The sequence below is a fragment of the Dunckerocampus dactyliophorus genome, chromosome 14 (genome assembly GCF_027744805.1).
Source record: "Dunckerocampus dactyliophorus isolate RoL2022-P2 chromosome 14, RoL_Ddac_1.1, whole genome shotgun sequence".
Lineage (NCBI taxonomy): Eukaryota > Metazoa > Chordata > Actinopteri > Syngnathiformes > Syngnathidae > Dunckerocampus > Dunckerocampus dactyliophorus.
Genome location: NC_072832.1, coordinates 9574788 through 9588389, shown reverse-complemented (window position 1 = coordinate 9588389; position 13602 = coordinate 9574788). Strand labels below are relative to the sequence as shown.

The window sequence follows — 13602 nt, the reverse complement described above, 5'->3', positions numbered from 1 at the left end:
CACCTGATTATTAATGCATTTAAACATATTTACAGACATTTTCTTTGGCTTTTAATCCATGCCACACACACAGTGAGCTACTTGACTTAGATGCCTTGCCCATGGGCACCTCACCTGTGGAAATAACGCCACACCTTTGCAACATAAAGCAGCCTTTTTCCAGGATTGAAACCACTGTTTCTGAGTAATGGAATGCTTGTAGCCATTATACTGGCCTGGATTTGTGTCAGGTTAGCTTAGCCCCCCCCCCCCCCCCCCCCCCAGCTGTTGCATCCATAGGTCAGGGGCTCTGTTTGAATGGCAGGATGAGCTGTGGCTTGGAAGCAGAAAGGATGCAATACTAACGTGACCTTGAGTTTATTGTGTTATATCTGCGGGTGGATTCGTAATGACGGGCTGAGCCTGTCACCACACATAACATGAGCTCCTCCTGCACAACCTGCCTTTATTAAATCCATAATAGAGTCAATATCAGTCTATGTTTACCGTGTATGTGAAAACACAAAGTCTTTGTTGCTGGGTGTTGGTGTCACATGTGTACAGCAGATCCCACAGTAGATTCCCACTATTTGCACCCGCGAATGGCAAAAAAACCCACGAATAACATGCATAAACATGTATTTTTGATATGCTACAAAGGCGCGCTGCTCCCTCTCCAAACCCTCCTGCTTGCTTCAGGTTAACTTCTCCTCTGATTTTGGATGAACATTTGCAATAAAAGTAACTTTTGTGCTTATTGGATTACATTCCGCTGCAATGACCCTCCCATTGCCATTTTTCGCTCATGACAATGAAGCAATCCAAGCTTAAGCTCTACTGTATACTGTAATATGCATCACATAGCAGTTTGAGTTGATGACCCTCTCTTCTTTTGTGCTGTGTGAGTGTTTGCTAAGATACTATTAGAAAGAAAAGAAAAGAGCACTTCCTTAGAGCAGGTCGAAGTTTGCCTCTGTCCATTTCCTGGGCAACTCAAGCTTGCTACAATTCGTTGTATTATAATGCAGTTGCGTGCTCTGCTGATATTTTATTCCTTATTAGCACATATTTGTTAGTTATTATGGACTAAGCATAAATTAAATGGGTTTTGCACAAAACAAAGAGATAAGGATAAAAAGATAAAAAGCACAAATGAGTGGGTTTTGATCAAAATCATGTTTTGATCAAAATTATGTGAATTTGTGAGGTCACAAATGCTGAATTGCAAATATGCAAGGATCCACAGTATACATATAATTATTATTATTATTATTATTAATAATAATTATTATTATTATACAAAATGATGAAGTGACACATTGGTCACATCGGTTAGTTGTTTAAAGGGAAAAAAGATGCATTAATACATGAGAGGTAGGCATACTGTAGATATGTATTCATCTACAGTACTGTGTGTGTATATGGTTGGTATTTGCAGTTGTGCAGCTGCATCAAACTAGATGCATTTCCAAACTTATCTAATTTAGCGACATAAGAGGGTCAAATGAATGTTTATTGTCACTTTTTAGTCTAATTTGGTGCAGTTACACACCACTACATAGTTGCTCCAAAAACAAACATACAGTATATACAGTGGTGTGAAAGTTTTTTGCCCCCTTCCTGATTTTTTATTTTTTTGCATGTATGTCACACTTACATTTTTCAGGTCATCAAAAATTTTAATATTAGTCGATGAAAACACATCTGAACACAAAATGCAATTTTTAAATCAACCTTCTTATTATCAAGGGAAAAAAAATCCAAACCGACATGGCCCAGTGTGAACAAGTGATTGCCCCCCCCTGTCAAAACATAACTTAACTGAGATTAATTGAGATATAGCAGTCTGGAAAAGGTTATAAAGCAATTTCTAAAGCTTTGGGACTCCATCGAACCACAGTGAGAGCCATTATCCACAAATGGTGAAAACATGGAACAGTGGTGAACCTTCCAAGGAGTGACTGGCCAACCAAAATTACGTGACGACTCATCCAAGAGGTCACAAAAAGCTGACAACAACATCTAAAGGATTGCAGGCCTCACTTGCCTTAGTTAAGGTCAGTGTTCATGACTCCACCGTAAGAAAGACACTGGGCAAAAGTTCCAAGACGAAAACCACAGCTGAACAAAAGATCATTAAGGCTCATCTCAATCTTGCCGGAAAACATCTTGATGATCCCCAAGACCTTTGGGAAAATACTCTGTGGTCTGATGAGACAAAAGTTTAACGTTTGGAAGGTGTGTGTCCCATTACATCTACATCAGCGTAAAAGTAACGCCACATTTCAGAAAAAGAACATCATACCAACAGTAAAATATGGTGGTGGTAGTGTGACGGTCCGGTGCTGTTTTGCTGCTTCAGGACCCTGAAGACTTGCTGTGATAAATGGAACCATGAATTTCTGCTGTCTACCGCAAAATCCTGATGGAGAATGTCCGGCCAAATGTTTGTGACCTCAAGCTGAAACAAATTTGGGTTCTGCAGCGGGACAATGCTCCAAAACACACCAGCAAGTCTGAAGAAAAACAAAATGAAGACTTTGGAGTGGCCTAGTCAAAGTCCTGATTTGAATCCTATTGAGATGCTGTGGCATGACCTTAAAAAGGCGGTTCATGCTGGAAAACCCTCCAATGTGGCTGAATTACAACAATTCTGCAAAGATGAGTGGGCCAAAATTCTTCCACAGCGCTGTAAGAGACTCATTGCAAGTTATTGCAAACGCTTGATTGCAGTTCTTGCTGCTAAGGCTGGCCCAACCAGTCATTAGGTTTAGGAGGCAATGACCTTTTCACACAGGGCCATGTAAGTGTGACAAACGTGCAAAAAAATAACAACTCAGGACGGGGGCAAATACTTTTTCACACCACAGTATATCATGCAAACCTGAGCATTATTGTGTTGTAAACCATTAACCAGAGATCTCATCAGACCATGCTGGTGTACCTAATGTTATGGCCAAAGAGTGTATGCTTCAATACCGTTCTGCAGGCTTTTAAAAATAGATCTCTTGCGTTCACTGATGTGGCCTTTTGTGTGCATGTGTGCGTGTGTGTGTGCCTTTGTGTCTTCCCTGGCTTCTGCTGGAGATCGATGGAGCTCAGGGTCCACCGCATGACAGCCCCCCTGTTGCATAGACCTGATTAGCCCACTTAAGCCCCTGCAAGCAGCCAGTCATTATTCATGAGAGGTAACCACATGCACCCCAGTGCGGGCTCACTTGCACCTATGATGAAGATAAACGCATCATAGAAAAACAATTCAATGTTTCCAAAGGAGATGATCAAACATCATGCAGCTAAAGCGTGCTAAGATTACACTCTCTTTGTTTTATGTGAGTTCTTTAACAATACTTTATTGTAAATAGCACAGGGTGGGTCAGAACTTGTACAACCCTTGAAGGATTGGTCTTCATTTGTAATTATCAGACTCTCCATCAACTGGTCAGTGCACATCAGCCATTACTGGGCTCTCAGTCCTTCCACCCCCTGGTATCAGCACAAGGCCAACAGCCTTTACCTTGGAAGTGATTCCCTTCCATTAGTGACCCAATATAAGTACAATACTCCCTTGTGGGCCTGCTGCTCTATCACGGTCATCATATTTCCACTGTGCTCATGTCTCTCAGGTATACTTTATGAAAATGTCTTTATTTTTCTTGATGAAAATAACTGTATTCTGGGAATTTGACAATGCAAACTACTGATTATTATTCTTGTCTTTTCCTCTATCCCATTATGCTACTCAATCTGCCACTAATGTCTTGGAGCAGCTCCACCAGGGTACTTTGGGTCAAGGTTGACTGAAACATTACCACGTATAGCAAAGCATTGTCCCTCAGAAGCTATTGCAGATATGTCCTTTCAAATAACAGTTTATGTGCTTTGTATGTTCTGTTATATTGGTTTCCACCCTTCTTTTGTTTGGACGTTCCAAGTGTGGATGGATTTATCATTCATGTTAGTCTTTCATATCAATTCCACTGAAGAATCTTCAACTCAGCAGAGTTCTCATATCCACTCTATGAGCCAAGGCATTTGATTGTTTTCCTCCACAGGGCTGTACAATGTTGACATGTCCTATTTGATTTCATGTGATAACAGCACCACCTGGGAGATGTGAGCTGATTGGGTGTGTAACGGTACGCCATAATCACAGTCTGGTACGTAGGCTCCTTCAGTTTTAAGATCACGGTTCGGTTCATTTTCAGTCCAATAAGGGAACACAATGCAAAATATAAAGCTGCATAGCTTTTGTGTTTAGTGATTTTATTAAAAGGAAACTTTCTCCAATAGATACAATTCTCAAATAAAAAATAAACCCAGATAGCATGAAAGGATGTGGGAGGGCTGTGGCACGTCTCGCATCTCCGCCTAGCTCAGGGATTGCCAGCGTCTACCAGAAACAAAGCAGTGACGGTAAATGAAAGAAACAGCAAGAAAGCAACTACATTGTTTCTTTTTAGTAAAGTGCAATTGCAACAGTCAGAGTTTGAACAGTGTGAATTATTGTTTTATTTTCTCAATCTCTACTGAACAATAGTACACTGTCCAGGAGACTTTAAAGACGAAAGAGTCTCCAGATGACTCCAGTGTGTACCCCAAAGTCAGCTGGGATAGGCTCCAGCATACCCTAGCGACCCTAGTGAGTATAAGCAGCAACGAAAATGGATGGATGGAGAGTCTCCAGGCTCTAGATTCTCCTTGGCACTATCGCTAGCAAGGACTCCCGCTAGTCAACGCCTGTTTACATCTGCTTAGATCTTGGCTCCTCTGCCAAATTTTTTTATTTCCAAAAAATCAGAATATGAATACATGTACCTTTATACCCCTAGAGAACCCTATTTATTGTTAGCACATGTGTCCTTGATCTAACGAAGTACTGAACACTGAAAGTGCACAGTGACAAACTAGATCAGTGGGAAGGTTTTTAGCCCAAGGACAGAGGGTGTCGGAGTTACAGTATATGCTTTGCTATGTAAGCAGGGTGGTCCTGCACGGAAGTACACCCTTGCCCACATGCCTTTGCCAGTTGGGACCCGTGGGGCCCTTGAGTCAAAAGTCACATTTACCACTTTAAAAGAGCTGCCTCATGGAATCAATGGTAGCCACTATACTGTACTACTAATTCCACATTTGTAAAAATCGTCATCTTAACTTTCTTTTCTTCTGAAGAAGATGAACTCTTAGTCTCCCGAAGGGGAAAATCCCTGTTGTCCCAGTTTTGTACTTTTAAGTAATTATTTTGTGCTGCTCAGTGTCTCCAAAGCCTTAAGTGATTTTCTGCGAAATGTTCCTGGTACCTGCTACAAGTGCACTTTCCTGGTCCGCCCTCTTCTTGTGCAGGGTTAGCACATCCTGCCCACTTTATCTATTCCACTTAATGTGATGATCAATGGTGGGTAAAAAAAGAGGCTCTATCCTCCGGTAACACAATCGGATGCCTCATCCATCCAGTCGAGAGGGCTGCACACAACTGTCTGCATCAGCACTTTTCTCCATCTCGGTGCCTGTATACAGTGCGCCTGCATGAGAGAGCTCATGTGCGCGCGCATGCATGTGTCCGGGCAAAATCCTAAATAATTCATGAGCAGGCAAAGGAATGAAAGCTGTGCTGGACGGGACAGTGTGTGTGTGTGTGTCTGTGTCTTGAGATGGAGGAGAGCAACACAGTGATGCAGGAGCCAGGCTACGATGGGCTCTGCAACTACGCCCAAAAAATCACCTCCTGCTTCGGACTGGATGGTAAGAAGAGCGGAAAAAAGATGATGGTGATGCAGAGAGGAGGGTTAGGACTGGGTCATGAAGGCGTCAGCTGTTTTCTGAGAATGCATGTGTTGATATGTGAGAATGTGGGTAGAGTTGTAGCGACCAGAGTGGATGACAGTTGGAGGGCAGAGCCTCTTTGCAGCAGAGTAGCATGTCCTCATCTGCACTCGCATCATCGTGTCTTTTTGTGCAGCTGAAAAGACTGCTAAATTATACCCTATTATAAATGCTTTTTTTCTGTTCTCCAAGCCCGAGTTATATGGCGGTATTGGGGAAAATAACTAAGTTGCTATATTGCATTATTGATTGATTTAATAGTTAAACTCAGCCAGCAAAGCACATTAAGTGCGGGCCCAGCCCAACCTTTTCAAACTACAGTACAAGATTTACTTTTGCTTTGTCATTGTTCGCTGTTTTCATTGTCATACTAGGTTACTTAAGGACATACACTATTTTTTTTCAAATATGGCTGATAGCTGTGGTGGTTTTATGTACTGTATATCTTACGGCAGTGAGAATTTTGTGATAATATGGAATCTGCATATCTGTCAGGCAGTAGGAATTTTGCATGACAAAACAATATTGCTGTATTTGTTTGTTGTACTGTATGTCCAAGAGCAGGCTTGAGTTGGTGTTACTTGTCTAGAATATCCTCCTTTGACTTTTATCCAGCCTCACAATGTTGTACCACATGTGCAACATGTACAATGCACCACATTATGAACTCAAATGTTCTTGAAAAGTTTAGTGGGTTTTAACTAAATAAGGTTCATAAAGTGAGGAAAAAAACAACTAGCGAATGCTTAATTCACATCTGTCAAATCTCGTTTCTATGCAGCATTCTCAACAGAAGAAAAAGAGAGAATCACTGATGGTTTACTTGTGTTTTTAGTGCCCATCAAGGTTACATGTTATCTTTTTCTGAAGGATGTCCTTGAAGATTAAATGGATTTATGCATTGTTGGCTGCGGGATTGACCAAGCAAGTTCAAAGAGATGGATAATCTTGTTGTGCCATCATATTCATCTATTTGGCCTTAAATTGCCCTAATAGACAATTATTTATCAGCACTAAAGAATTTAGTGAAATTAGAAATTTAAATTCATCTTGATGCCTCTGACACCATCCCAACTTGGGTGCTGTGTGTTAATGCTTTTATGTAAATAAGTGTCCTATAAGCCCAGACGGGCTTTTAGTTTCTGGCTGATGTGTGAGGATGCACAGTGGTTTCCCACTGGGTGGCGAGACTCACAGAATACACGGAGCGAACCTGATGTGGAACTACCTAACCCCACCCAGAAGATAATCATAGGCTCAACGTCAGCTCTAAGCTGCTTAAGGCTCCAGTCTGGTTGGACTGAAGACACTCGTAAGCTTCTTTCCCAGTTTCTCACTGGACTTGCAGAAGAGGGCCTTGTCTTTATGTGGTGTTTGACTTTTCCTACACAAGGTGGATGCTCATTTTAACTTTTTATGTAGATGTCATGTAAATGTACCAACGTAAGGGTTACCAGGAGAAGCCTGCTCATTTTCGGACTTGATATAGCGGGGATTTTATGATGCACTCCCGTGCACTTGCAGCCCATCCTTGCTTCCGATTGATTCGGCTTTTTGAGTGGGACTGAGCCAAACCCCTGGACCCTGGCTGACATCTATCTGGAGTGCTTCACCCGCCTCTGTGGGACAGTTGAAGTCGGGGAAAGCATCATGCCCACCCGTCCCAATTTAAACAGCCTGGGGAGGCTGTGCAGCTCCAGCCGCAGCCACAATGTTGACCGTGTGCGGGTGAAACGCAAGGGCTCCATCAAGCGCATGTCCATCATTGAGGACGGTCATGTGGCCGAGGTCCTGTACCTCATACCTAAACAGTATATGCAGCAGCTACCCTACCTCAACCCAAACGACTATTACCTGAGCGAGAGGCTGCATGACGTTGCTGCAGGTAGGACAGGAGAACAACAATGTATGAAATGTGAAATTACACCCACCCTTAGGGTAACTATAACTTAGCTTTCTTACCATCAGTTTTACTTTTTTAATCCTATCCCTTCTCTGTGTCTCAGCAATTACCGAGCTTGCTTGTTCATTTGACGCCTTTAGCATGTACCAGGTTGCCAATTTTCTAATCATTAACTTTTATTCAGTAATAAATAAAGGAGAAAAAGTTGACTGATACATTGTACATGAATGTTTCTTAATTGGCTGCTCAAATCTGACCCGTGCGTACGCATGCTGAGTCTCCTGTCCGTACAAAATCGCAGTTCCTTATCGTACAAAAGTGTTACTGCAAATGGTGGAAGGCAGAAAGTTAATCACCTCGTCGTTATATAATGAGAGCCCATAGCACAAGGCCAGACCTGCTGCATTCTGCCAAACAGCAGCACATGACCGAGCGACATGGTGGCTTACATCAGGATTACAACATGGGCATGAGTACAAATCGAGATTTCCAAACCTTACGCACACTCTGACTGTATGCCAGGTACAGTCATCAATAACACCATTACTTGGCTTATTGGTCATTTATGTGCTTGATTAGAGCTCACGAAGCTTTACGAAGAAGGCAAAATGCCACTAAAAAACACCTATCCACCCGTTTTCTACTGCTTATCCAGTTCAGGGTCACGGGATCGCTGGAACCTATCCCAGCTGACTGGGCAAAAGACACAACCTGGATTGATTGCCAGGCAGAATACAGGGCACACGTTGAAATAGAGACAACCACCCACGCTGACAAGGGCTTCAAAGTTTAGATTTTCTTCAGCTGTATTATTATTTTTTAGATTATTTACATCAGTTCTAAAAAACTATGTCATGAATATTAAGATAAAATAATTTTTGCTGTGAAAGTTTTGTGGTAAGCTTGTGTGTTAGAACTCTGTAAAGTTGCTATTGCAGCCTATTTCTAAGTACCCATCAGGAGGCGTATGTATGGGGGCCCAGAATGTGGTGCCACGCCCCTGCATGCTCACATTCATATCGACATGAATCGATCTCATGCTACCTGCATTAAACTCATTTTTTTCATCACTGCGAAAGATAATACTGAAAACCAATTTGTTACCATTCATACTAGCTTCAAAGCCGCAGTGTAATTGTAGTGGCAAGACCCGCAAAAGGCATGACCTTAATGACTGCGGATCTACACAGACACAAACTGAACAGCATCGTTTTAGATGTCATTGATAGAGCGATAAAGGTGTAATTCTTCCAATACAGCAGTAGAGTCTACATTATGTAGTATATTCCTACTGCTACCGTGTGCACTGGTGACCTCATGCTTGGCCATCAATGCAGTAGTCTGCTTCTATAAATTCAGTGACATTTATTACAGCTCAGTAAATGCACATCATAGTATTTTGGCTGTTTCCTGTGCATGGTGTGATTTCCACAGCAAGTTTATACTTCAACATGGGTCATTCACAAGTTGGACAAATGTATTGAACAACCGAAACAGGACACGTTGAATAGAAATGGGCAAAATTGGTTATTGCTAACAGATGACATGTTTCTCTCGCTGCATAATAAAAAGGGTGGAGTAGTGAAAACATGTCCACTAACGTGAAAACATGTCCACTAACTATTTTTGCTGGCGCATCACCATCGCCTGATGGTAAGCAAACGGCCTTGTAGAAATACATGCGTGTCCAGCATCTGGCTGAGTTGAAACTTCATTGGATGAATGTGTTCTGATCACAACATGGATTCCCAGCATCAGTAACTGCAGATGTGGAAGTGATGCAAGAATTGTACCACACCTTCATGGTAGTTGCTGCTCTTTATTGTGTTGTTGATGCATATAATGCTCATTAATTGTTGCCTTTGCATGCATCTCAGCCTACTGCAGAATATTCAGGTGGCAAAGAAAGTTTCTTGTCATGCTGTTGAAAATCACAACACCAGGTGTTAGTCTTGGCTGTGATATGAGAATTGATTGTGAAATGTCTGCCTCAGCTGACAATGAGCAAGATTGTAATGGTCTCATTGGCCATTAAAACGAAGTTTAAAAAAGCTCAAGACACATTTGCATAATTTTCAAGTGTATATGGATGTTATTACAGTCAAACCACGTTTTTTGGTCACTCCAGTTTCTTTTTTTGTTAAAAAAAAGATTCAGCAAAATTTTGCCTCGGCTTTTGTACTCTGTTTTGGTTATCGTACAATATTACATGGAACACACTGTCTGTTTGCACTGCTTTTGTTGCGAAAAAACAAAGCCCCCTACGTGTCGCTGTCTCACTGTCCGTGCATTTTTGTATTGTGTGTAACTGCTAAAAAACCCGCCATGGGGCCAGAGAAAGTTGTGACTGCCCGCAATTTGATGAAGACGGTGAGAAACACTATTGAATTTGACCTCTCCAGGATTTACTGGAACTCTGCATCAACAAAAAGTTCCATCCATTCGTAACTATAACTATAATAACTAGAATAATTCTCTATAAAATGTTTATTTTTGTTAATATTTTTGGGTGTCCGGAATGGATTCATTGGATTTACATTGTTCCCTATGGGAAAAATTGCCTCGGTTTTTGTACGTTTCGGTTTTCATCTGACCTTTTGGGACAAATAAATAACAAAAACCGTGGTACCACTTTATTGGTTATTTGTTAATGATAAAAGTACATTTATAAACGTAACTGAAGAGGACATCAGGGAGGTGTATAGGATCTGACATTTTACTAAGAGATTAGCCGAGTGGTCGAGGTACACAGGACACGAAAGTGTTCTCTCGTGCTTTCGCTAATTGGATTCAGAGGACCCACTAAATATATTAATATAAAGCACATGCTAGAGATTATTGCAGGTCTGACCATTGACTTTAAACCCCCTTACACTGAGTTTATGGTTTTTTGTAATGAAAATACTTTTCAAACATGTATACGTGTAAATTCACAATAAATGCTAAATCTGTTGCAATTTTAATCTGGTATTTGGTCAAACTAAATTAATAAATAATCAATTTACAGCATAGTTAAGTGAAGCTCCAAGAGAACAAAACACATTGATGACTGCTTCCGTAAAAAAATGTACTTGCTATGTGGAAATGTGTTTGAATCCAACCCATAATTCAGTTCTTCCATCAATTTGATGGAAAACCAATCAAATTCACTACAGACTAACAGTAATTTGCCTTTTTGGCTGTAGGAAAGATGATGCTGTTGACATGGACTTAAAGTTATCTTAAAAAAAATTCTTTATTTCTCTCAATGTCCTGCACCTGCACTTGATTCTCACGGGAAAGGCTTACCTCACACTTAAAACCCCTGTTTTAAGGTAACCTTTAGACATACACTATATGATTACCGTAGGCTTGTATTTGTCCTGTGATTGCTTGATGGTAAAAGGTTAAATGTGCATATATTACCTACAAATGGACTGAGGTTACAAGTTGTCTGCGTTGACATTTGGGGCGAGTTCACACAGAAGCAGCAGCCACCAGGTTGCTGCAGTGAGGAGGTGGCTGACACAACAGAGGGACAGGGAAGTGAGGGAGTGGAGGGAGGAGGAGTGGGCAGAGGAGGAGGAGAAGAGGGATGTAGCAGCAAAGCAGGCAGGCGAACCCCTCACTGTAGTCGTGTTTTTAAGAGGAGCACACTGCACCCGCACCTCCTCCAGTCCTCTGTCTGTGGTGTCTTGTGGTGTCTATAATCCGCTGTCTTGACTTTAAAAGGATCGGCTGAAAGATACTTCGAGGCTTCTCTGTTGCAGATTTACTGGATTCCAATGGTCATGGTCAAAGAAAAAGGTATCGTGGTGGCTGTGGTCAGGAATGGAGTGGAGTGGCATTTGTTTCATCTGTCGTGTTGTAGACTGTGAATGGATGTGACTGTGTTTTGATCATGTATTTGCTTGTGTCCCATCTCACTATAATTAGTACACCTGTATATGAAAGTAATACTGACATTTCAGGCATTGACATCTTTACGTGGGTGTCTTTGTGCTTCTTGTAATACACACTAAATGTGTATTTATAACTTCTATGATTGATATGATTTGGAGTGTAAACAGGCTTAAACATGCAACGCATCTTGCAATACTAGTACGTGATGCTAGGGCTGGAGTGTGCTTAATTTGGCAGTGTGGAGCTTTATGTAAATGTCTGTAGGAACATGGCATCTGGCGTGTTATGAGGGAGCGTGACACCATATGGTGAATAATATGCATGCAGTCTATGTTAAAATGATGCATCTTCACTGGCAATGCAGCTAAAACTATAAAACGTAAAAAGTGGAGCACTTGTATAGGGAAGCACACTGCGCAGAGCTCTCTCTCTTTGCCTCTCTCCCTCCCGTGCGCTGTCTGCAGCCGTTGCCATGGTGACCATCCAAAAGGTACACTCCATTGTTGTCAGATGTGGCCTCATTCATAGTGGCTCTTTAAAAGGAAAAGGTGGTTGTTTCCACCTCCAATCAAGGTCACCGGGCTGTTTGTGATAAATGAGGACCAAGGAGCATATTTCAGTTATATTACCATCCGTGGTCCATTTACTGGGACGTGTAGATTAAGGACTCCTCTACAGCACTGATTTGATTATTTGTAATAAGTCATTATAATCAGAAGGAAGAGTTGGAGTTTAATAACTTATTATGTGGCTCAAAGTGACATGTGATAGCAATATTTTAAAATAAACATTTGCAAAGTGCATGTGGTTACCCTATTGATATAAACATTCTCTGTTGTAACAATGAAGCGAATCAACAGATTGGTAACAACCATGACCAATTCATTACAAATCATCCTCTGCAGATATCATCTGTTCATTCCTGTAATAGTAATACCACAAATATGTCCTGTGTTTTAATAAAACACATTTGTTAAGTTCAGCTTCTGGCTTGTTCAGACAGCTTTGTTTGCTGTGTGTGGGTGTAATGTGATATATTTTTTGGTTTGTTTTTTTTTGTCTGAAAATATCTCCTCGACCAAAAAAAGAGTGTTTACTGCTCTTTTGACCCGTGTGAGTGTGTAGGTTTGTTTATTTATCTGACGGTGCTCTCTTGGCCACGAGCTGCATGCAGCCCTGGAACTATTCGCTTGATGTGGAGTCAGCTGGCCACGAAATAACGGCCTTCGCCGCCGAGTCCTCATGCTGGCAGAACACCGAAACCCCTGGCAGCCACATGTTTATTTCCCACAATGCCGCTGAAAGTTTTCCACGCACTTCAACCGCGACTTCCCATATGAATTTTTGGGCTCTGTCAGTATGAAACAAATCTTGCCTGGTTTCATCATCCGCATTTTGAGGTTGCTTTGAATGTTTTTTTGCATACATAACATAACAGTGTGACCCAAGACTCCAGTGTGTCATCAGCAGTCTTATCATACAGCTTTTCTGTGGGTTCTGAGCTCAGCTGATGCACGACAGACAAGTTGCATTACTGTATGCCCTGTATGATGAATCACAATTGGGACACTGCAGCGTTAGCATTTTCAGGGCTTGCAGGTGGTTGTCCTGTTTTCTGAGCAACGCATAGCCTCTAAATAGTTAGTAATTCATCACAACCATGTCCATATAAGCCATGGAATGTCCCTTAGCTTCATTAATTTCCACTGGATTCATTAGAAAAGCACCTCACTGATCACGCCTCTTTATGCACTTTGACGAATGCGAGATGTTCTCTCTGAGAATTCTCTCCACTGATAACAACTGCAGCCAACGGCGACTTATCTTTGATGCTTGCCAGTGTCTACTCTCCGAAAGAAGCTCTAACCCCTTTCACAGACATCAAACACAGCCACACACACGCAGTCCCGTCAACACAATGTTTGTGCAGCTGGCACACTGGACCAAAACAGACAGATGAGATAAGTGGTCAGTCAGGAAGAGAAAGTCATTGACCTAAAATACACACGCTAAAA

At 41.6% G+C, this 13602-nt stretch overlaps 1 protein-coding gene across 6 annotated transcripts in view; it reads left to right on the top strand.

Moving 5' to 3' along the window:
- LOC129194388 (actin-binding LIM protein 1-like) overlaps window positions 1-13602 on the top strand; it is a 53948-nt gene that overhangs the window by 611 nt on the left and 39735 nt on the right. Inside the window, exon 1 of one of the 6 annotated variants that reach the window (XR_008573752.1) lies at window positions 5576-5721. The exons of 1 other annotated variant lie outside the window; for it this stretch is intronic. Coding sequence is in view for 2 of the 5 variants with exons in the window: in XM_054799593.1 (XP_054655568.1) it covers window positions 7453-7687 (235 nt within the window). In the remaining 3 variants the exon portion in view is untranslated. Of the gene's footprint in view, window positions 1-5575; window positions 5722-7086; window positions 7688-11281; window positions 11492-13602 lie in introns of those variants that run through there. 4 more of the 6 variants (XM_054799593.1, XM_054799594.1, XR_008573751.1 and 1 more) reach the window with 4 other exon arrangements.